The following is a 24,237-nucleotide window of genomic DNA, read 5'->3' on the forward strand; positions in this document are numbered from 1 at the left end:
AATGTAGCACTGTTTTTCGTTTCTGAATTGTTTAACAACTTGGAATTTTATTCCGTTTGGTTTTGAGTTTTCAAAAATAATTTTTTAAATTTTCAATTCATATTTTTATATTTTTAATAATATTTTAAAATATTTTAATCATTTTTAAAAAAAATTAGATTCACTTAATCTTAATATACTTAAAAAGTAAAAAAATTGTATAGAAATTTTTTAAAAATTCATTGAATACAACAAAATAGAAAAATGTATTGTATTTAGTGAATTTTTTTTATATAAAAATATCACAAATATTATAGTTTTTAAGCATATTTAGATTAGGTGTATTTAAAAAATAAAAAATTTGTGTAAAATATTTTTAAAAAATTCACTAAAAACAGACCTAGTTTTCTGAAAAGTGGACTCAATTTTGGAACCAAATATAACTTTCATGTATATCTTCGTTTTTGATAAAATTGAATTTTTGGAATTCTCTCTTTGAGATCTTTTGTTTTCTAATAAATACTAAAAAAAAAATTGATGAATATTCACTGTACTCACTATTACCCAAAACAGTAAAATTTCTCTTTTTTCAAATATTAAAAGTTTTCACTTGAGGCTAAAAATCGCAAAATAGAAAGCTAATCCTAAAAAGTAAAAGAGTTATGCTATGAGTTTTTTTTTGTGAAATATTTCATAAAATTAAATTATTTATGTAAATAACTAACTTTTTATATTATTTATCAAACTAATTCACTTTTTAAAATCGCAATTTCAAATTACGATTTCGTGGTGTAATCACGTTTTGAACATGTAATTTCATATTAGCATGGCCCACATTTATATATTAGTAAGTTAAATCAATATGAAATCGTATTATAAAATTACATTTTGAATATGCGATTTCATAACGGACTCGCATTTTGAACTTGCGTTTTTAAAAAATAGGTTAATTAAATAGTGTAAAAAGTGGGTTTTTTTGTTAAATAGTTTGATTTTTTTAAAATATTTAAAAAAAATAGTTTAAAATTTTCAAGTTGAGGCCTGCAAAATGACAAAATTGAAAATTGATGTTTTCAAACAAGTAAAATTTTCTTTTCCAAAAGATGATGGTCCTGAAGCTATTTAGAGAAATATTTTCCTATTTTACAATGAAAAAAAAAAAAGAAAAAGAAAAAGAAAAAGGAATATTTTTATTTGTTCATATTATTAGCGAATGAAGAAATTGAATTAGAATTGAGGAAAGCATTAAGAAGAAAAAAATTTTACGCACAATGGAAGGAAGACCAATTCGGTGGACAGAAAGCGTAGTAGTAGTAGTTGTAGTAGTAGCTGTCAAAGTAAAGCTCAAATCCATCAGCCATGGCATTGTGGACGTCCAAGAAGGAAATGGAAATGTTCCCACGATTTTCACCACTCATCAACAACGGCGGCTGTGCAATCGGAACCATCATCTCCACCGTACACAAATCCGCCACATCTGACACCTTCAAGTCACCCCCCACCACAACGTACAAATATTGCCCTTTTACAGAGCCCGAAGAATTTCCTCCTCCTTTGCTACAAATATTGTGTATGTAGAGGGGAGACTTCACTGGCTTCTCACAATTCATGAACACTACTAGACTACTTTCATATTCGTACCTCAAATAAAATGGAATCAAATGATATGGATAGTCACGGTAATGGTGGTACTTATTAAAGTTGTTTTGTGTCAAAGAGTGAAGAGGAAGAGAGAAGCAATCGTCCTTGTGTATGCCCACATCCACAACTCTGATTGTATGGTTGTGGTAGTTGATCTCCTCCACGTAGTATTTTCCAGAGAATAACTGTAAAACTGTGCGATTATTCTCGCACTCCAATTCATACTTCTTGACTCCGCAGTTTTTTGGATCGCCTTTCAATCTAAAGGGAAGGGTGATTTTATCAATATTTCCACACGAAGAAGGGTCACAGTGGTGGTGACTTTTCCTAGCATAGCAATTTACAGAAGACAGGACAAGAACAACAAGGGTTGTGTACCCTGCCAAGAGAATTTTTTGTTGGAACAATCTTCTGTGTAAATAAAAACTAGAAATAAATTCAAACAAAACAAATAAATAACATACCGGATTTATTTTGTCGAACCAAATAAAATTACAAGACCAAGTCGAGTGTGTGACACTCTGTCCTTAAGACAGATTCGCCCCGCTAAGGTACTTACGGTTGAGTGGCGTCTATCTCCCAGGATACAATGATCTTCACAAATTGTAGTAGTACTCCAAACAATTTGTTCGGCGAACCAAACCTGTGTTCTAACTCTCTGAATATTTTTCCTAAAACTAAATATGAAGAATAATGCACTAAAAGAAATGAACAGCAAAGGGACCAAATATCAGACTGAATTCCCGGATTGAACTTTTATATCTCAGACTGATTTTTTGGGATCTTTTAAACTGCTAGAATAAGCTCTATTTATAGGCAAAAAAATACACAATCCGAACAGGTACTGATAGACAGAACCGGTGCAACAGTTTTCGAATTCAAAAAAGAGATTCTAACTGAAGCACATTTGAATACAAATATTCAAACCAATTGTCCGCTAGTGGAAATTTTGTCCGTTAGTGCAACTGATACAAACTATTGCATCTTTTATTTATATAAACTATTTTGAACAAATTGAATAGTTTACTAAATAAATAAAGAGGTACAAACTTTAAGAAATCACTTAAGAACTTAAAATTTGAATTTAGAATTAAATTAAATTCTCATAATTACAATTTTTTAAGAAACCACTCAGGAATCCAAAATTTGAATTTTTAGAATTAAATTAAATTCCCACAATAATTTGTATTGAAAAAATTCAAATGAATTTTATCTAAAAAATTAATGTAAAACCCGAAAACGACGTCAACTTCCCATTCACTCATAAATGGTTTTGACGTACCGTCTTCACCGTGTGACTTGCCACGCGGCAAGGAACACGTCACCTCTTCGGACCCACCCCAAAAGACATTTGGGGCCCACCCAAAATGGGCTCAAAATTATGCCTATATAAAACCATTTTCCAACAATCCCCCACATGAATGGAATTTGACGGAGAGAAAATGCAACAACATGATCTAATTACAGAGAGTACAGAAATTGGAAATATTCTGCAAAGGATAGGTAGCTTTTGGCTTTGAACCTTCCCTTGTGAGACACTATCGGATTTACTAGCTAACCAGTGAACATGATGTCTTGAACTGTTCAGCCGTTTGTGTAAACCAAGACAATAGAACTCACACAGTATATCTCCAGACACAGTTTAGTTCTCACTATTGTGTTCATTTTGGCCCTGAACAACCTGGTCTTCATGAGTGCTTTAGAGAATTGTAGCCCTTCACAAATCTCATAGAACCGGCCCAGTTCATACTCATATAGGTAATTCTTATGAAAAGTATCCTGCCATACTCCACTAGGTTTACCTAGATATAAGAATTATTAAAAGTATTACTTATCCTAAATCGCTGCAGACATCACTTTTTCATCATAGAAATGGGTAGGAGTTGGACTCCACAGTGATCCTTCTGAGTCAATCACAACTCGGTTGTCCCTTTGAACCTAGATCTTGGGATCTCCAGTCAACTAGGTTGGGTTGCCGTTGTGGTAACTCTTATTAAATAGGCTTGAGTCCCATTCCCCTCGATGAATTCTCAACTAACTCTCTTGCTAACCCTTTGGTTAGTGGATCCGCTATGTTGTCTTTAGACTTAACATATTCTATGGAAATAATTCCATTAGAGAGTAGTTGTCTTACGGTATTATGTCGACGACGAATGTGTCGAGACTTACCGTTATACATATGACTCTGTGCTCTACCTATTGCTGATTGACTATCACAATGTATGCATATAGCAGGCACCGGTTTTGGCCAAATTGGAATATCTTCAAGGAAGTGGCGAAGCCATTCTGCCTCTTCCCCTGCTTTGTCTAAAGCTATGAATTCAGATTCCATAGTAGACCTAGCAATACAAGTCTGTTTTGAAGATTTCCAAGATACAGCCGCCCCACCAAGAGTAAAGACATACCCACTGGTGGACTTCGAGTCTCTTGTATCCGATATCCAATTTGCATCACAGTATCCTTCAAGTACTGCTGGATATCTAGTATAATTCAGCCCAATGTTACGAGTAAATCGGAGATATCTTAGAACCCTTATAATTGCTTTCCAGTGTTCTACTCCCGGATTACTCGTATATCTACTTAATTTACTTACTGCATAAGCTATATCTGGGCGAGTGCAGTTCATCAAGTACATTAAGCTTCCAATAATTTGGGCATACTCTAATTGAGAAATACTTTCCTGTACATTTTTAGAAAGATACAAATTAACATCTACAGGAGTTCTAGCAAGATGATCATCATCTTTGCTGAATTTGTCAAGTATTTTCTCAATGTAATGAGATTGTGACAAAGCATATCCTTCTGATGTTTTGGTAATTTTCATACCAAGTATTACATCAGCAATGCCCATGTCCTTCATGTCAAAATGTTTATTCAACATTTTCTTGGTAGTTTTAATCATGTCATTATTACTACCAATGATGAGCATATCATCTACATAAAGACATACAATGACATAACCTTTATCTGTGTTTTTAATATAAACACATTTGTCACACTCATTAATTTTAAATCCATTTGACATCATTGCCTTGTCAAATTTCTCATGCCATTGCTTTGGCGCTTGTTTTAAACCATATAATGATTTAACCAATTTACACACTTTCTTTTCTTTCCCTGGAACAGAAAACCCTTCTGGTTGTTCCATGTAAATTTCTTCATTTAACTCACCATTTAAGAAAGCGGTTTTAACATCCATTTGATGAATTTCTAGATTGTATAGAGATGCAATGGCAATTAGCATTCTAATGGATGTGATTCTAGTAACCGGTGAGTATGTGTCAAAGTAATCTAGACCTTCTTTCTGTCTAAAACCTTTGACTACAAGTCTTGCCTTGTATTTATCTATTGATCCATCCGCTTTCAATTTTCTTTTGAAAATCCACTTGTACCCAAGAGGTTTACAACCTGGTGGCAAGTCCACTAATTCCCAAGTGTGATTTTGCAAGATGGATTCAACTTCACTGTTGACAGCTTCTTTCCATAAAGGAGCTTCAGGACTGGACATAGCCTCTTTAAAAGTTAAAGGCTCATTTTCTAACAAATATGTTAGAAAATCTGGACCAAAAGATTTTGAGGTTCTAGCACGTTTACTACGCCTAAGTTCCTCTTCCTCATTTTGATCTAACTCTTGTTCTTGATCATGTTCTTGATCCTGACTAGTAATAGCATCAAAAGATCTTTTATTAGTACTAGTCTCTTGTCCAATCTTCTTTGGAAATACATGTTCAAAGAAAGATGCATTCCGAGATTCAATAATAGTATTTACATGCATTTCGGAATGTTCTGATTTATGAATCAAAAACCGATATGCACTACTATTCTTAGCATAACCAATGAAAATGCAATCAATGGTCTTAGGACCTATCTTAGTCTTTTTAGGACTAGGAATAGCCACTTTAGCCAAACACCCCCACACTTTTAAATATTTGTAGGATGGTACTCTTCCATGCCACAATTCGTAAGGTGTTTGATTCACTTTCTTTCGGGGTACTTTATTTAAAATATAATTAGCAGAAAGTATTGCTTCCCCCCACAAGTTCTGAGGTAATCCAGAACTTATTAACATGACATTCATCATTTCTTTTAAAGTCCTATTTTTCCTTTCAGCAATTCCATTTTGCTGAGGTGAATAAGGAGCAGTGGTTTGATGAATTATTCCATGTTCTTTACAAAACTCACCAAAAGGTGATTCATATTCACCACCTCTATCACTTCTAAGTTTCTTGATTTTCTTACCAAGTTGATTTTCTACTTCATTCTTATATTGAATGAAAGTTTCCAAAGCTTCATCCTTGGTTCGAATTAAATAAATATAACTATATCTAGTATAGTCATCTATAAAAGTGATTACATACTTTTTTCCACCTCTGGTTTGAATTGATTTAAAATCACAAATGTCACTATGAATTAATTCAAGTGGTTCCGTACTTCTTTCAATTGAATGAAAAGGAGTTTTAGATAATTTTGCCTCAACACAAATTTCACATTTATGATTTGAATCAATGTCAAATTTAGGTAAACATTCCATATTAATTAATCTACGCAAAGATCCATAATTAACATGTCCTAGTCTACCATGCCATAAATTTGAAGACTCAAGCAAGTAAGAAGAAGATGTAGTTTTATTAATAACTGAGGGTACAACGGTCATTACATTTAATTTGAAAAGGCCATCAGACATGTAACCTTTTCCTACATACATCCCATTCTTAGTAAGTACAAATTTATCACTCTCAAATACTAGCCTAAACCCATTCTTACTCAACAAAGATCCGGAAACAAGATTCTTGCGAATGTCCGGTACATGCAGCACATTGTTGAGAGTGAGTTCCTTTCCAGATGTCATCTTGAGTACAATATTTCCTTGTCCTTCAACTTTGGAAGTTGAGGAGTTGCCCATAAAAAGTTGTTCACCATTATCCACTGTAGAATAAGATGTGAACATCTTTTTGTCGGCACAGATATGGCGAGTAGCACCAGTGTCCACCCACCATTCTTTAGGATTTCCGACAAGATTTGCCTCGGAAACAACTGCAGAAAGATTGATGTCATCGACACCATTGGAAATACTATCCACTTCGGTCATGTGGGCTTGAGCAGGCTTCTTGCTTGTTCTTCTTTTGTTTTTGCCTTTGCTACGGCAATCTTTGGCCCGATGTCCCTCTTTGTCACAGATGTAACATTTGCCATTAAACTTGTACTTTTTATTATCCCCCCCTTTAGAGCCTTGTGATGAACTTTCTCCAGAAGACTTTCGTTTCTTGGTTTTTGCAACATGTTCCACCACATTTGCCTTAGACTCCATAGGAAGCTTACCAGCCCGCTTTTCAGAATTGCGGTTGTCCTCCTCAATCCTCAAACGCACAATCAACTCGTCCATAGAAATTTCTTTGCGCTTATGTTTGAGGTAGTTCTTGAATTCCTTCCAGCCTTTTGGTAATTTTTCAATTAAGGCTGCAACTTGAAAGGATTCACTGAGAGACATACCTTCTGCGTGAATGTCATGCAGAATGAGTTGGAAATCTTGAGCTTGGCTGATCACAGTTTTGGAATCAACCATTACAAAATCTAAGAATCTGCCAACTACAAATTTCTTTGAGCCGGCATCTTCCGTTTTGTACTTTTTCTCCAACGATTCCCAAAGTTCCTTTGCAGTCTTGATTGGACTATAGACGTTGTATAATGTGTTGTCAAGTCCGTTCAAGACGTAATTCCGGCAAAGGAAATCGGCATGTTTCCAAGCATCAACCGCAACAACCACTTGCCGGTCGGTTTCATCCTCTTTCAGGATAGGAGCATCTTCACGAAGAAAACGAGCCAGGTTCAGAGTTGTAAGATAGAACAACATTTTCTGTTGCCATCTTTTAAAGCCAGTTCCTAAGAACTTCTCTGGCTTTTCACCGTGATTTACCGGTACTGTTACAACAGGAGAGGGGGTTGGCGTCATTGCAGCCACCACAGTAGTACTTGTTTGGGCATTTGTTTCAGTAGCCATCAATTCTAATATATAAAACAAAATTATAATTAGAATTTACACTACACAGAAAATTAAACCAAATTCACAGAATTAAATTCCGTAAAAATAAAAGAAACAAGAATGTAACTTTTATTTTCCAATTAATTTGAAAATAAAATAAAATTTTATTTAAACAAATTAATTCCACAGAATATTAAATTCTGTAAAATAAAATAAATAAAAACTATAACTTTTATTTATCAATTAATTTGGAAAAAAAATAAAATTTTATTTAACCAAAATAATTCCACACAAGAAATTAAATTCTGTAAAAATAAAAGAAATAAAAACTATAACTTTTATTTTTCAATTAATTTGGAAATAAAATAAAATTTTATTTAACCAAATTAATTCCACACAGAAAATTAAATTTCTGTAACACTTCAATAATTAAAATACTGAAACAGAATTTTAATTAAAGAAAACTCAGAAAATAATTTCTAAAAACCAAAATTAATTTCTGAAAAAATTCCACAAAAATATATTCTGAATTGTTAATGACACCAGTATCGTACTACTAGTTGTTGTCAAAGAAAAGAGACAGTATATTACTACTATCTGTCAAATAGCATATAATCACTATTTGTTTTTCCAACCAGAATATTATTTTGTAAATTCACAGAAAATAATTTTCTTCCGAAATTATTTACGAAGAATGAAAAAGGAAAACAAACGAAAAATTCTGTAAACAGAATAATTCGAATCTGTCTTAAGATTGTTGGAACAATCTTCTGTGTAAATAAAAACTAGAAATAAATTCAAACAAAACAAATAAATAACATACCGGATTTATTTTGTCGAACCAAATAAAATTACAAGACCAAGTCGAGTGTGTGACACTCTGTCCTTAAGACAGATTCGCCCCGCTAAGGTACTTACGGTTGAGTGGCGTCTATCTCCCAGGATACAATGATCTTCACAAATTGTAGTAGTACTCCAAACAATTTGTTCGGCGAACCAAACCTGTGTTCTAACTCTCTGAATATTTTTCCTAAAACTAAATATGAAGAATAATGCACTAAAAGAAATGAACAGCAAAGGGACCAAATATCAGACTGAATTCCCGGATTGAACTTTTATATCTCAGACTGATTTTTTGGGATCTTTTAAACTGCTAGAATAAGCTCTATTTATAGGCAAAAAAATACACAATCCGAACAGGTACTGATAGACAGAACCGGTGCAACAGTTTTCGAATTCAAAAAAGAGATTCTAACTGAAGCACATTTGAATACAAATATTCAAACCAATTGTCCGCTAGTGGAAATTTTGTCCGTTAGTGCAACTGATACAAACTATTGCATCTTTTATTTATATAAACTATTTTGAACAAATTGAATAGTTTACTAAATAAATAAAGAGGTACAAACTTTAAGAAATCACTTAAGAACTTAAAATTTGAATTTAGAATTAAATTAAATTCTCATAATTACAATTTTTTAAGAAACCACTCAGGAATCCAAAATTTGAATTTTTAGAATTAAATTAAATTCCCACAATAATTTGTATTGAAAAAATTCAAATGAATTTTATCTAAAAAATTAATGTAAAACCCGAAAACGACGTCAACTTCCCATTCACTCATAAATGGTTTTGACGTACCGTCTTCACCGTGTGACTTGCCACGCGGCAAGGAACACGTCACCTCTTCGGACCCACCCCAAAAGACATTTGGGGCCCACCCAAAATGGGCTCAAAATTATGCCTATATAAAACCATTTTCCAACATTTTTCCCCCAAACATGGAGAGGCTCTGAGAGAGAAATAGAGAGAGAGAGAGAGAGATTCCACTTAATAGTACGCAGTATACGTAGACATCAAATTATATAAAGGAAAATGTCCCGTAACTCAAATTTTGTGGTTTAAAAGTGGCTCAAATGGCCAAAACGACGTCGTTTTGGCCATTTTTATGTTGTTCTGTACTCAAAACGACGTCGTTTTGGCCATTTGAACCACTTTTGAGCCACAAAATTTGAACTACGTAGCATTGTCGTTATATAAATCACACGCGTTCCATGACAATTAAGCCAAGTTTGATTGTGCCATCTCGATTAGATTAGATTGTCTTAATATTTTTAAGATTGTTAGTTTTAATTCTTTTAGATTATGTCTATTATGCATTTATTTGGGATGTGAGTTGATTTTTTAATTTTTTAAGTTTTTGGTTATTTTAACTTAGGGCCAAAAATTTTTATTTGTGATAGATTTTTTTGACTTTTTTGATTTTTCTGATAGAAAAAAATAAAATAATTATGATTTGAATGTGACATTTTATCTTATGAATTTTTTAATCTATTTTATCCTTTTGTGGCTAAAATAGCCAAAAAAAAAAATTATCCCAAACATAGCCTATATTTTATGTTTGGATTTAATCAACATTAGGATGACAGATAGACAATCTTACCCATTTTGCAGTTTTAGTCTAAATTTCTTTTTGTAGTTCTTCATTTCGTATCACACATTTTCTTGAAATTCAATAATTCATCACATAAGGAATATAATGTACACAACTCTCATATTCTAATTTTCTTAGTCAAATATTACTCATGTATTGTTGAAGGGTTCTGTTAAAAGTCCATTAAATAATATTAAATATCTCTACTATCATAAAATTTTTTTGATAAATTTTCTTTGTAAATGTTTTATTTCATCTAACTCACAATCTTTTTAAGTATTCCATTAAGTCCTGTTTAATGTAATATGACCAAATCATCTTTTCTAATTTTTTGTACATGTTTCTATTTTAAAACAAATACACATAACAATAGTTCCTTATTTTATGAAGAAAATATCTCCCTCATTCTAAAGACAACATATTTCACTTATTCTATGGAGAAAATCTTTTCATTATTCTGAGGAGAAAATCTCTCTCACATTCCCTAGAGAAAATATCAAATTATGAACTTTGAACCTTTTATAATTTGAAAATTTTAAAAGTAATGCAACAAAAAATATGAATGAAAATCAAAATACAATATGAATGTTCACAGTAAACAACAAATGTACAACTAACTTTTGAAAAAACAAAACACATACTAAAGTACAATATGAATGTTCACAATAAATAACATACATACAACTAACCTTCGAAAAAATAAAATTTATACCAAAATACAATATGAATGCTCACAATTTATAATTAATATACAACTAGCCTTAAAAAAAATAGCTCATACCAATGTAAACATTTACACTGCAACGTGAAAACATAAAACAAAATTAAAAAAAGTGAAAATTCAATTGTTCAATGGTAACAAAAATAATTGTTCAACTAAAAACAATGACAAAAACAACAAACATATAATTGACTTTCGAAAAAACAAAATTTATACTAAAATACAATGTGAATGTTCACAATTTACAATTAATATACAACTAGTTAAAAAAAAAAAAAATCATACAAATGTGAACATTCACACTTCAGCGTGAAAACATAAAATAAAATTGAAAAAAATGAAAATCGACTATTTTAATTATTCAATGGTAATAAAAATGATTGTCCAACCAACAATTACCAAAAAAAAAAAAACAACAACAACAACAAAATACAACTAACTTTCGAAAAAAAATTCAAAAAAAAAAAAAAACTCGTACTAAAATACAATGTGAATGTTGACAATTTACAATTAACATATAACTAACCTTAGAAAAACTAAATTCATACCAATGTGAACATTCACACTGCAGCATGAAATAAAATTGAAAGGAAAAAAATGACTATTTCAATTGTTTAATGGTAATAAAAAGTAATTGTTCAAACAATAAGTATAGTAACAAATAACTAATGATGTGAACATTCATATCTTGCAAAATATATAATTATATCCATATCTCAAAACGACGAAACGATGTTTTAAATTCAGAGAATTCGAGAAAGGGAGGATTCGAGTTACGTAAAATAACTGTTCAATAATTTTACAACTAGCTGATTTTTATGAGCCTTCAAATGAAACGCAGACATTTCAAAGACGGGTCCAACTATGGTATCCAAAAAGTGGTGTTTAGATGTCATACAGGGAAATAATTTTCAACCATAAGATTGGAATCTTAAATCTTAGCCTTTCAAAATCAAAACAGCTAACTAGTTACCACCAGTCAAATCCCTCATTTAACAGTAAACTCTCTCTACTGTTCATCTCTCTCTCTCTCCCCTCTACAAAACACTTCCAACACCTTACATCCCAAGACCCATGACCACACCATCACCCATCTGTCAACATAAACGCAAACAACACCATAGCTTCCAAATAATTTTTCTTTTCTCTTTTTCTGGCCACACCATGGATTTCGGTGACTTTTTTTTTTTTAATCCCTTTTCTTTCTTTCTTCTTCTTCTCCTCCATTACAATGGTGTCACAACCCAAACCCGCCCATAGGGGTTTAGCATCGCAACCGGCCAGTAATCCGTGATTACCGAAGGCCTTCTTGACAGTAATGACAGAAATACAGAGTAAAGAGGCTGGTGGAAGCCAAAACAGTAAACAAAAGATGTCCAATGAGCTATGACAGTCTGAATGCAAAAAGAATTTTATAAACAAACCACATTCATAAACAAAACATATATACATGCGACATATACACAAACACCCATGTCAGGGACCAAATCCCTAACCAACTGTACAGTTAAGTCTTATTCGTCTATTACAAAACAGAAACAGAAGGGTGAATCTGAACACCCCAAAACAGCCATGGCTTGAACGGACTTGGAACCTCGAGGCGAGGCGCAAAGGTTGGCTTGACAAAATAAGAGCTAACCCGACGCTCCTAGCTCCGATCCGGTGCCTGGACACCTACATATATATATATATATATATATAAACAGTGAGCTAAAGCTAGTGAATAACAGCAGTGTAAAGAGGTTAAGAATGAATGTCCTTTCAGTAATTAAACAGTCAATTGCATCAGTAAATCAGTCATTAAGGGCCATAGTAGTCACATGTGGTACATTCCATAGCAAAACAGTACAGTAGGTCTTAACAGACTGAACAGTCAGTTGATGGCCATCATAACAGTAAACAGTAGTAGTTCCGAACATGGGAACCGACAGAGATCTCTGTGACAGTAGCAGTAACAGTACAGTAATAGTAAATTGCTATAGATGCCACAGATACAGTTTACAAATAGGACAAACATTCATTCATTAAACAATAACGTTTCAGTAAGCAGAACAGTCGATCATTCAAAAAATAATCATAATTGAACATATTTTTACAACATTGTTACTCACAGAGCACTGGGCTATAGACAAGCTAACGAGCGTCCTCGGATGCCAACCTTACAGTTGCAGAACGAACACACACTCGGGATTAATAACTTAGCCCCTAATTATACTTGGTGTGGTTCTATGACATTATCCTCATTAAGATGCCTTAAACTAGGCCTAGGAATGCGTAGGATGGAATGAGGATGCAAAAATGCACTTTAAAACACTTTTCAAATTTTTGCTGAAACAGGGGTCTCACTCGAGCATGGCATTCTTCGCTCGAGCGAGCGTGCCAAAACAGTGGGATTGCTCGAGCATGGACTTCCTCGCTCGAGCGGTCTGTAAAAATGCAAAAAGTGCTGGATGTTGAAAATCTCCGCTCGATGCTCGCTCGAGCGTGAGACACATCCTTCGCTCGAGTGTAGGTCTCGTCGCTTGAGCGTGCGTCTGCGTGTACCAAACATCTGAGAGCTTGCAATCTACGCTTGAGCCAGCATTCCTTCGCTCGAGCGGAGCTCTGAACAAAAGATGGTCGCTCGAGCGTGGAAGCCAAAATCTAGAATTTCTAAATTTGCCTCCCAAGCTCAAACCAAGCATTCAACACATCAAAACTCAACCATTTGGGCCAATTTACTGGAAAACACTTGAAAACTCATAGTATAACATGTCTTTGAAGATTAATTTGTAAAATCAAGCCCAAAGGTAAGCCAATTGAACACAATTTCAACCCAAATTTCAAGAACATGATGTAAATGCACCATGCAAGTGTTTATTTGAAAACAAAGCTTCTAACACCTGATCAAATGAACCATTGACTCCAAAAACAAGATGAATTCTTAGATTATGACCATAATCTAGACATGCATGGAAGAATTTCGTGGAAAACAACCGTAAACTTCATGATAGGTACAAGTATGCACACATAGCTACTCAATACAACACTTTGAGCCAATTCTAGACTCTAATCACCAACTTCCATGAACCATGCAAGAAATGACTTAAATTCACAAATGAGAGGATGAAAACTCTACCTTAGGTCTTGAATTCAAAGTATACAAGCTCAATTTTGCAAATTCCATTCAAGTCTTCTAAGTCTCCAAGCTAAATTTCTTGTTGAACTCAATTTCTCCCAATTTCCCTCTCTCACTCGATTTGCTCAAGAAGATGAGTGAGGAAATGATGCTAAACAATGTAAAGGGTGAGAGAAGTGGTGGCCTAGCATAATCCACTCAATGGCAAATTCATAATAACTCAATCTAATGTAATTTAACATTATTTAATCTAATTTAATCATTCCAAATTGAATTTTAATTAAATTTACCATAAAATCACATAAACTCTAATTAGCATAAAATACAAATCAATTTCGGATTCGGTCGCCGATAAGGCCTTCAATTTACAGTTCAAAACTTAAAACATGAACAGATCAATTAATGGCAAACAGATAGAGATGCAATTAAAGCAACATACACATGCAATCAGTTCGGAATTTCAGTTTAATCAATTGCTTATCATGCTCAGTCACAGTTTAACACTAATCAGAGGTGAGGGTTGTCACAGTCTTTCCTCCTTAAAAAGAGTTTGGTCCTCCAAACTCGGATTACCTTCGTTACGGAAGAATACTGGATTCAGGGGAAACAGTTCAGGGTATCTTTTCATCATATCGTCTTCCCTTTCCCAAGTGGCATAAATGCCACCATGGTTTTGCCAGTCCACTTTCACTAACAGAATTTCTTTATTCCTTAACTTCTTGATTCGTCAGTTCACAATCTGAATAGGCCGTTCTTCATAAGTGTAGTCATCACTTAGCACTACACGGGTAGGCTCAATAACATGGAAGGGATCCCAAAGATAATCCCTCAACATTGAAATGTGGAAGACATTATGCATATGCTCTATTTCAGGAGGAAGCACTACTTGATACACCACCGGATTAATCTTTTCAATGATTTCATACGGTCTAACATACCTCGGCGCTAGCTTACCCTTGACTCCAAAACGAGTCTGACCCTTCATTGGTGTCACTTTGACAAAAACATGATCACCCACTTCATATTCCCTGTCTCGTCTTCGGACATCCGCATAACTTTTCTGTCGGCTTTGTGCAGTTTTCAATCTCTGTTGAATCAGTTTCACTTTTTCAGTGGTTTCTTGTGCAATCTCGGGCCCAAGCAAAGACCCATCTCCAACTTCTGCCCAGCAAATAGGAGATCGACATTTGCCCAGCAAATAGGAGATCGACATTTTCTGTCATATAAAGCCTCGAAAGGCGCCATACCAATGCTCAAGGGAAAACTGTTGTTGTAGGCAAACTCAGCTAAAGGTAAATGGCTTTCCCAATTTCCTTGGAAATCAAGAACACACATCCGCAGTAAATCCTCTAGGGTCTGGATGGTTCTCTCTGATTGGCCATCTGTCTGAGGATGGTATGCACTACTCAGTTTCAATTCAGTACCCAATGCTGTTTGAAAACTTTGCCAAAATCTCGATGTAAACTTCGAATCCCTGTTAGAAACAATAGATACAGGCACTCTATGCAATCTAACAATCTCATCAATATAAATTGTAGCCAATTTGTCTGCATTATAGATTGTTTTGACAGGTAAAAAGTGAGCAAATTTAGTCAATCTATCAACAATGACCCAAATTGAGTCCATACTTTTACTGGAGCGAGACAGTCCAACAATAAAATCCATAATAATATGTTCCTATTTCCACTCCGGTATTAGTAAGGGCTGAAGTAAACCTGCGGGTCGTTGATGTACGGCTTTGACTTGTTGGCAATGTAGACATTTCGACATGAAGTCGGCAATCTCTTTCTTCATTCCCGGCCACCAGAAATTCAGTTTCAAGTCTTGGTACATTTTTGTATTTCCTGGATGGATGGAAAGTTTCAAATTGTGGCCTTCCTATAAAATTCGCCTTTTCAGTTCAGAATCATTCGGTACACACAACCTTCCCTGAAATTTCAACACATTGTTCTCAAATTTAAAGTCTGGCTTTGGTTTGGATTCTCGTTCATCAATAATTTTCTTCAAAAGGTCATCCTGCTGTTGTTTCTCTTTAATCTCCTCAATAAGTACCGGTTGAGCAGAAATAGCAGCCAATGTCCTACCTTGCTCACGCAAAACAATCTCAACTTCAAATTTGTCAAGATCACACAGTAGTTCTTTCTGTCCGGTAAGTAAACAGGCTAAATTCCCAATTGATTTTCGGCTAAGTGCATCAGCAACGGTGTTAGCTTTCCCTGGATGGTACAAAATTTGCAAATCATAGTCTTTTATCAGTTCTAACCATCTCCGCTGCCTCATGTTCAACTCTTTCTGTGTAAAGAAATATTTCAAGCTCTTGTGATCTGTGTACACTTCACATGTTGCCCCATAAAGGTAGTGGCGCCAAATTTTCAATGTAAAAACCATTGCGGCAAGTTATAGGTCATGGGTAGGGTAGTTCTTTTCATGTGGCCTCAGTTGTCGGGAAGCATACGCAATAACTTTACTATTCTGCATTAACACACATCCCAAATCCTTGTAAAAAGCATCACTAAAAATAGTAAATCCATTCTTACTTGAGGGTAAGGTGAGAATCGGTACAGTTACAAGTCGAGTTTTCAATTCCTGGAAAGTTAATTCTCTCTGATCGGTCCAGTCAAATGATATTCCCTTTTGAGTCAACTGGGTCAACGGTAGGGCAATTTTGGAGAAATCTTTTACAAACTTTCTGTAGTACCCGGCTAAGCCTAAGAAACTTCAGACTTCAGTAACATTAGTCGGTCTAGGCCAATTCACTACTGCTTCAATTTTCTGTGGATCAACTAAAATGCTATCCTTATTAATCACATGTCTCAAAAACATAACATTATCAAGCCAAAATTCACATTTTGTCACTTTTGCATCTAGTTTCTATTCTCTTAGGGTCTGTAAGGCAATTCTCAAATGATGTTCATGTTCCTCTTTACTCTTGGAATAAATCAGAATGTCATCTATAAAAACAACTACGAATTCGTCGAGGAATGGTTTAAAAATTATGTTCATAAGGTCCATAAATGCAGCAGGTGCATTAATAACTCCGAAAGGCATAACAAGAAATTCATAATGTCCGTACCTAGTTCGAAAAACAGTCTTTTCAATGTCCTCTGGTTTGACTTTCAACTGGTGGTATTTGGATCTAAGGTCAATTTTAGAAAAAACCTAGGCACCCTGTAACTGGTCAAACAAATCATCAATTCGAGGCAATGGATATTTGTTTTTCACTGTTACCTTGTTCAGTTCACAGTAGTCAATGCAAAGCCTCAGTAAGCCGTCTTTCTTTTTCACAAATAAAATCGATGTGCCCCACGGTGAAGTACTGGGCCTAATGAACTTCTTATCCAACAGTTCTTGTAGCTGAATTTTCAATTCTTTTAATTCGGTAGGTGTCATTCTGTAAGGAGCTTTAGAAACTGGCTGTGTACCCGGTAATACTTCGATGGTGAACTCAATCTCCCTATCAATCAAATCCCCTGGCAAGTCATCTGGAAAAACATCTGGGAATTCTCTAACTATAGGAATACTGTCCACATTAGCTTTAGTATCAGTAGGTACAGTCAATATACAACATAGATACCCTTTACACCCCTTTCTAATCAATTTAAACGCTTTCATGAAAGAAATCAGATATGGGGGAGGTACTACACCAACTCCGTTAAACACAAATTCAGGTAGACTAGGTGGACGAAAAACAACTTGTTTCGTTACACAGTCTATGGTAGCATGATATTTTTTTAACTAGTTCATTCCCAAAATTACATCAAAGTGGTCAATATTCAATGGCAGCAAATCAATATATAAAAGTACATCCCCAATAACAATCTCACATACAGGATATACGTAAGCACAAGTCATGGATCCCCTAGCGGGTGAAGATACAGCTAACAAATAGTTCATGGGTTCCAGTGGTCTATTCAATTTTCGTGAAAAAGCATGCGAGACAAATGAATGTGTAGACCCCGAATCAATCAGAATGTATGCATTTTGAGCACAAATTGAGAGTGTACCTGACACAACTGTCTCGGTATTCTGCACATCTACCGGTATGAGTGCAAATTCCTGGCCTTGCCTTAAAGGCTCCTTTCCAGTAGCTTTGGGGTTGGGTTTAGGTGCAACAGTCGATGCTACGGCGTTAGTTGCAGCTTTACTATTGCCTTGAGAAGTGGAAGGGCAATCTTTGACCATGTGGCCACCTTGCCACACCTGTAACAAGCACCAGGAATTTTATAACAAACTCCTTTAGGCCTTTTCCCACATTCGGAACAGGGCGATATGGAATTGTTTCCTTGACTAGAGCTGGTCGTTGACCCTGTAGTTTGCTTCTTATTCGATGGGTTATTTTGGCCTTTCTTAAACTTAAAGCCCCATCTCTTACCGCACTACTCGGTTGCTGGTGTTTCAGTCTGTTTCAATACCTCGATATTCGACTCAGCTATTATTGCTCGATCAAGAATATCCACATATTTAAGTAACTTCAGAATGTTGATTCGGTCAAGTATTTCTACATTGAGCCTGCCTTCAAACTTCCGGGCCTTTTTATAGTCAGTGTCCACCATGTGTGGTGCATATCTGGCGAGTTCAGTGAATTTAGATTCATATTCTGTTACCGACATGGTGCCCTGTTTCAACTGTTCAAACTCAGTCACTTTGCGGTCTCGGACACACTGGGGAAAGTATTTTTCAAAGAAGGACTCCTTAAAGCCCAAGTCATGACAAAATTTGCATCACGGACAAGCATCCACCACCGTCTAGCTTCTTCTTGTAAAGTAAAGGTAGCCAGTAACACCTTGTGTGCCTCCGAACACAGAAACACTTTAAATAATTTCTCAGTTTTGAGAACCCATACTTTGGTCTTTAGTGGTTCAAGGCCTCCTTGGAATGATGGGGGTTTCATTTTGCTGAACTTCTGTGTCAAAGCAATTATGTCATCATTAACATTCTGTTCGAGTTGTACTGGAGGAGGTGGGGGCTGTTGGTTCTGCTGTTGCCTTAGGGCCTCGGTCAATAGTTCAACTGTTCTTTCTAACCTTGTCATTCTTGCCTCAGATGATTCAGATTCATCAGCATGCCTTGCATTGTCCATTTCACTATAGGCATTATGGTAATAATAAACATAGGAAGTTGTTGACTTACGCATATTAGCACATTAGCACATATATTCATATCATGGCCACACACACTTTCTCATGCTCATGCAATGCCCTAATTACTTTTCTAGGACATCCTATAGCTCATTTGGACACGTGTGTGCGGTATAACTCGTACTTTAGTATCGCTCTGATACCACTCTGTCACGACCCAAACCCGCCCCTATGGGTTTAGAATCGCAATCGGCTAGTAATCCGTGATTACCGAAGGCCTGCTTGACAGTAATGACAGAAATACAGAGTAAAGGGGCTGACGGAAGCCAAACAGAAAATAAGAGATGTCCAATGAGCTATGACAGTCTGAATGCAAAAAGACTTTTATAAACAAACCACGTTCATAAACAAAACATATATACATGCGACATATACACAAACACCCATGTCAGGGACCAAATCCCTAACCAACTGTACAGTCAAGTCTTATTCGTCTATTACAAAACAGAAACAGAAGGGTGAATCTGAACACCCCAAAACAGCCATGGCTTGAACGGACTTGGAACCTCGAGGCGAGGAGCAAAGGTTGGCTTGACAAAACAAGAGCTAACCCGACGTTCCTAGCTTCGATCCGGTGCCTGGACACCTACATATATATATATAAACAGTGAGCTAAAGCCAGTGAATAACAGCAGTGTAAAGAGGTTAAGAATGAATGTCCTTTCAGTAATTAAACAGTCAATTGCATCTGTAAATAAGTCATTTAGGACCATAGTAGTCACATGTGGTACATCACATAGCAAAACAGTACAGTAGGTCTTAACAGACTAACCAATCAGTTGATGGCCATCATAACAGTAAACAGTAGTAGTTCCAAACATGAGAACCGACAGAGATCTCTGTGACAGTAGCAGTAACAGTACAGTAATAGTAAATTGCTATGGATGCCACGGATACAGTTTACAAATATGAAAAACATTCATTCATTAAACAATAATGTTTCAGTAAGCAGAACAGTCGATCATTCAAAAAATAATCATAATTGAACATATTTTTACAATATTATTACTCACAGAGCACTGGGCTATAGACAAGCTAACGAGCGTCCTCGGATGCCAACCCTACAGTTGCAGAACGAACACACACTCGGGATTCATAACTTAGCCCCTAATTATACTTGGTGTGGTTCTATGACATTATCCTCATTAAGATGCCTTAAACTAGGCCTAGGAATGCGTAAGATGGAATGAGGATGCAAAAATACACTTTAAAACACTTTTCAAATTTTTACTGAAATAGGGGTCTCGCTCGAGCGTGGCTTTCTTCGCTCGAGCGAGCGTGCCAAAATAGTGGGGTCGCTCGAGCGTGGATTTCCTCGCTCGAGCGGTCTGTAAAAATGCAAAAAGTGCTGGATGTTGAAAATCTCCGCTCGATGCTCGCTCGAGCATGAGACACATCCTTCGCTCGAGTGTAGGTCTCGTCGCTCGAGTGTGCATCTGTGTGCACCAAACATCTGAGAGCTTGCAATCTACGCTCGAGCCAGCCTTCCTTCGCTTGAGCGGAGCTCTGAACAAAAGATGGTCGCTCGAGCGTGGAATCCTTCGCTCGAGCGTGGAAGCCAAAATCTGGAATTTCCAGATTTGCCTCCCAAGCTCAAACCAAGCATTCAATGCATCAAAACTCAATCTTTAGGCCAATTTTATGGAAAACACTTGAAAACTCATAGTATAACATGTCTTTGAAGATCAATTTGTAAAATCAAGCCCAAAGGTAAGTCAATTAAACACAATTTCAACCCAAATTTCAAGAACATGATGTAAATGCACCATGCAAGTGTTTATTTGAAAACAAAGCTTCTAACACATGATCAAATGAACCATTGACTCCAAAAACAAGATGAATTCTTAGATTACAACCATAATCTAGACATGCATGGAAGAATTTCATGGAAAACAACCGTAAACTTCATGATAGGTACATGTATGTACACATAGCTACTCAATACAACACTTTGAGCCAATTCTAGACTCTAATCACCAACTTCAATGAACCATGCAAGAAATGACTTAAATTCACAAATGAAAGAATGAAAACTCTACCTTAGGTCTTGAATTCAAAGTATACAAGCTCAATTTTGCAAATTCCCTTCAAGTCTTCTAAGTCTCCAAGCTAAATTTCTTGTTGAACTCAATTTCTCCAAATTTCCCTCTCTCACTCGGTTTGCTCAAGAAGATGAATGAGGAAATGATGCTAAACATTGTAAAGGGTGAGAAAAGTGGTGGCCTAGCATAATCCACTCAATGGCAAATTCATAATAACTCAATCTAATGTAATTTAACATTATTTAATCTAATTTAATCATTCCAAATTGAATTTTAATTAAATCTACCATAAAATCACATAAACTCTAATTAGTATAAAATACAAATCAATTTCGGATTCGGTCGCCGATAAATCCTTCAATTTACAGTTCAAAACTTAAAACATGAACAGATCAATTAATGGCAAACAGATAGAGATGCAATTAAAGCAACATACACATGCAATCAGTTCGGAATTTCAGTTTAATCAATTACTTATCATGCTCAGTCACAATTTAACACTAATCAGAGGTGAGAGTTGTCACAAATGGACTCCGACGACGCCATTGATTCCGGTGAACTATTTTTTTAATCTCTCTTTTCTTTTTTTTCTTCTTTTTTTTTTTTTAACCATAAAATCTGCAAACAACAAAGAACAGTCCAAACTCAACAAATCTATGAGAGCAGACGGGGGATTCCAGACCCAATCTAAGGGCGAAGAGCCTTTCGAAAAGAAAGTGGCCAGCCAATTGGCAACACTATTAGCCATTCTAGGAACCCAAGAAAAAAAACATGAAGAAGAAGATTACAACACTATATTTTGTTGATTGATGGTTTCTGAAATTGGAATTACAACTTCTCTATAAAGAATTCATAACCATGGGATTTTTATTTTTTTAAATTAAAGAATTAGGAGGCTACTACTGCCTAAATAGATACATATATTGCACCCTCAAGAATATATGAACATGTACTTTTTTTTGTTTTTGTTTTGGTGCTAGAAAATTGTAAATGGAGGGATGAACATGTACTTAATGACTCTTGTAATCTGAAAATATAATTTCGGAGCAATAAACATTTATCTATAATGGTTGAGTGGGATCAAATTTAATGATAAGTAAGGTTAAGTGTAATTACATTGTTGAGTATTTTCTCAATGAATGGTGATGAGAGTCGTAATATATGGGAACTATGATGGCATTCAATGGTAAGTTGAGTAAAATAAACAAAGAATTATGTGTATGGTCACATTTAATGGTAAATAAACTCACAATGTGTGATAAGTAGAAACAGATTAACAAATAGTAAATCTTCTTATCAGTAAATAATTCAATCCGACATTTTTATCGGTTAATGATTCTCAATTTATAACAAATGTGGATAAACTTCAAATTATATATGACATTTTTACCAGTCAATGATTCTCACTTACTATTTTATCAGACTTGACTTAGGCCAAGTTTGGCAAGTTAAAAAAAAGTTAAAAAGTCAAAAAATTACTCAAAAAGTTAAAAAGTTATCACTATTTATCCAAAGTTAAAAATTACGGCTGCACAACTCTCAATCCTAATTTTCCCCTACACACTAATTTATATAATTTTTTAATACACATTTTTTCATAAAAAGTCAACAAGTTAACCCAAACATCCATATTTTTTTCCTCAATTTTTTTAGTCCAAAAAGACAAAAAGTACACTTATTTAGGATACCCCAAACAATCCCTTACTACTCAATAAGACTTGACTTATTACTCCATCAAACTTAATTTATTACTCAATCAAATACCATTTACTACTCAATAAGACTCTAATTATTATTCCATCAGACCAATTAAACACCTCTCACTACTCAATGTGATTCAATTTATTACTCAATCAAACTCCACTTACTAATCAAACATGACTTATTATTTAACAAGATACCACTGAATTGAACTTCACTTACTATTCATTTAAATCTCACTTACTAATTTATGATACTCTACTTATTATTTCGTTCGATTTTACTTACTATTCAATTAAATTTCACTTACTAGTCAATGAGATGAGACTCAGTTTATTACCCATTGATACTCCATTTAATACTCTATCAAACTTGACTCATAACTCAATCAAACATAACTACTACTCAGTAAGACTCTATTACTATTAACTGGCAAATATAATTAGAACAAATTGTAAGTAGAGTTATTAAACAAGAAATATGAAGTTTAAACAAAATGTAAAAATTTATTAGACTCTATTTCATTTGATTTGATTAACTAATAATTAAATTTCACTTACTACTTAATGATTGAGTTTGACTTACTACTCAATTAAATTTCACTTACTACTTAATGAGACTTTACTTATTATTTCATTAGACTTTATTTACTACTAAATTAAACTTCACTTATTACTTAATGAGACTTTACTTACTATTTGCTGATACTTTACTTATCAAATTTGACTTACAACTCAATTAACTATGAGTACTACTCGATAAGACTCTCAAACTATTGATTGGTAAGTAAAATGAGAATAAATTGTAAGTAAAGCCACAATGGCTAGTAAATAATAAATTAGAAATATGAATTTTAAAGTATTAAACAAAATGTAAAAATTTATTAGATTTCATCTAGTATTGGAAAAAAAATACCATTTCATTTAAATGACCATGGAATGATTGTGCTATTTGAAAAATTCATGAATTGATTGTACTCTTATAAAAATTCATTTACTTCATATTTGAAAGTATTTCGATTGAATTTGATACAGAAAGAAGCATGACAACCTACTTTAGTTAATTGTTTTGGTTATCTTTTACGTCCTTCAACTTCAAGGTATTTGGATTGTCTATATCCTTCTTTTGAGTAAACCCACTTCCTTGATAAGACCATATTACTCATCCTTGTACAATTAATCTCTTCGAATACTAAAACCTTTCACCTTTGCATACGTATTATAAAATCTTTTTTCATTTTCTTTTGAATCAAATGTCATTTTAAACAAATCTTTTTTAGTTAATTTATCAAGACACTTAACATCTCTTTCAGCTGGGAGATCATTAGAATTGAAGGTGGCCTGTTTAGCAACAGGTAATATTTTAAATAGTAAGTTTATTCATAACAAATAGTAAGTGGGTGAATATCAAATAGTTTAAGCCTCGTTTGGCAAGTTAATATTTTAGTCAAAAAGTCAAAAAATTACTAAAAAAGTCAAAAAGC

The 24,237-nt window shown here is 34.5% G+C and overlaps 1 protein-coding gene across 1 annotated transcript in view; it reads right to left on the minus strand.

Annotated features, from left to right (window-relative positions):
- The window catches only part of LOC114257187 (LEAF RUST 10 DISEASE-RESISTANCE LOCUS RECEPTOR-LIKE PROTEIN KINASE-like 2.1), a 41,066-nt gene extending 22,583 nt beyond the window's left edge, over positions 1-18,483 (minus strand). The window contains exons 1-3 of the mRNA XM_028196965.2: positions 18,286-18,483; positions 11,818-11,849; positions 1,250-2,031 (exon numbers count right to left, since the gene is read on the minus strand). Of these exons, the coding sequence (XP_028052766.2) occupies positions 1,250-2,031; positions 11,818-11,849; positions 18,286-18,483 (1,012 nt within the window). The remainder of the gene's footprint in view (positions 1-1,249; positions 2,032-11,817; positions 11,850-18,285) is intronic.
- Between the last annotated feature and the right edge of the window lie 5,754 nt (positions 18,484-24,237).

This window comes from Camellia sinensis, chromosome 1 (genome assembly GCF_055761805.1).
Source record: "Camellia sinensis isolate YWXY chromosome 1, ASM5576180v1, whole genome shotgun sequence".
NCBI lineage: Eukaryota > Viridiplantae > Streptophyta > Magnoliopsida > Ericales > Theaceae > Camellia > Camellia sinensis.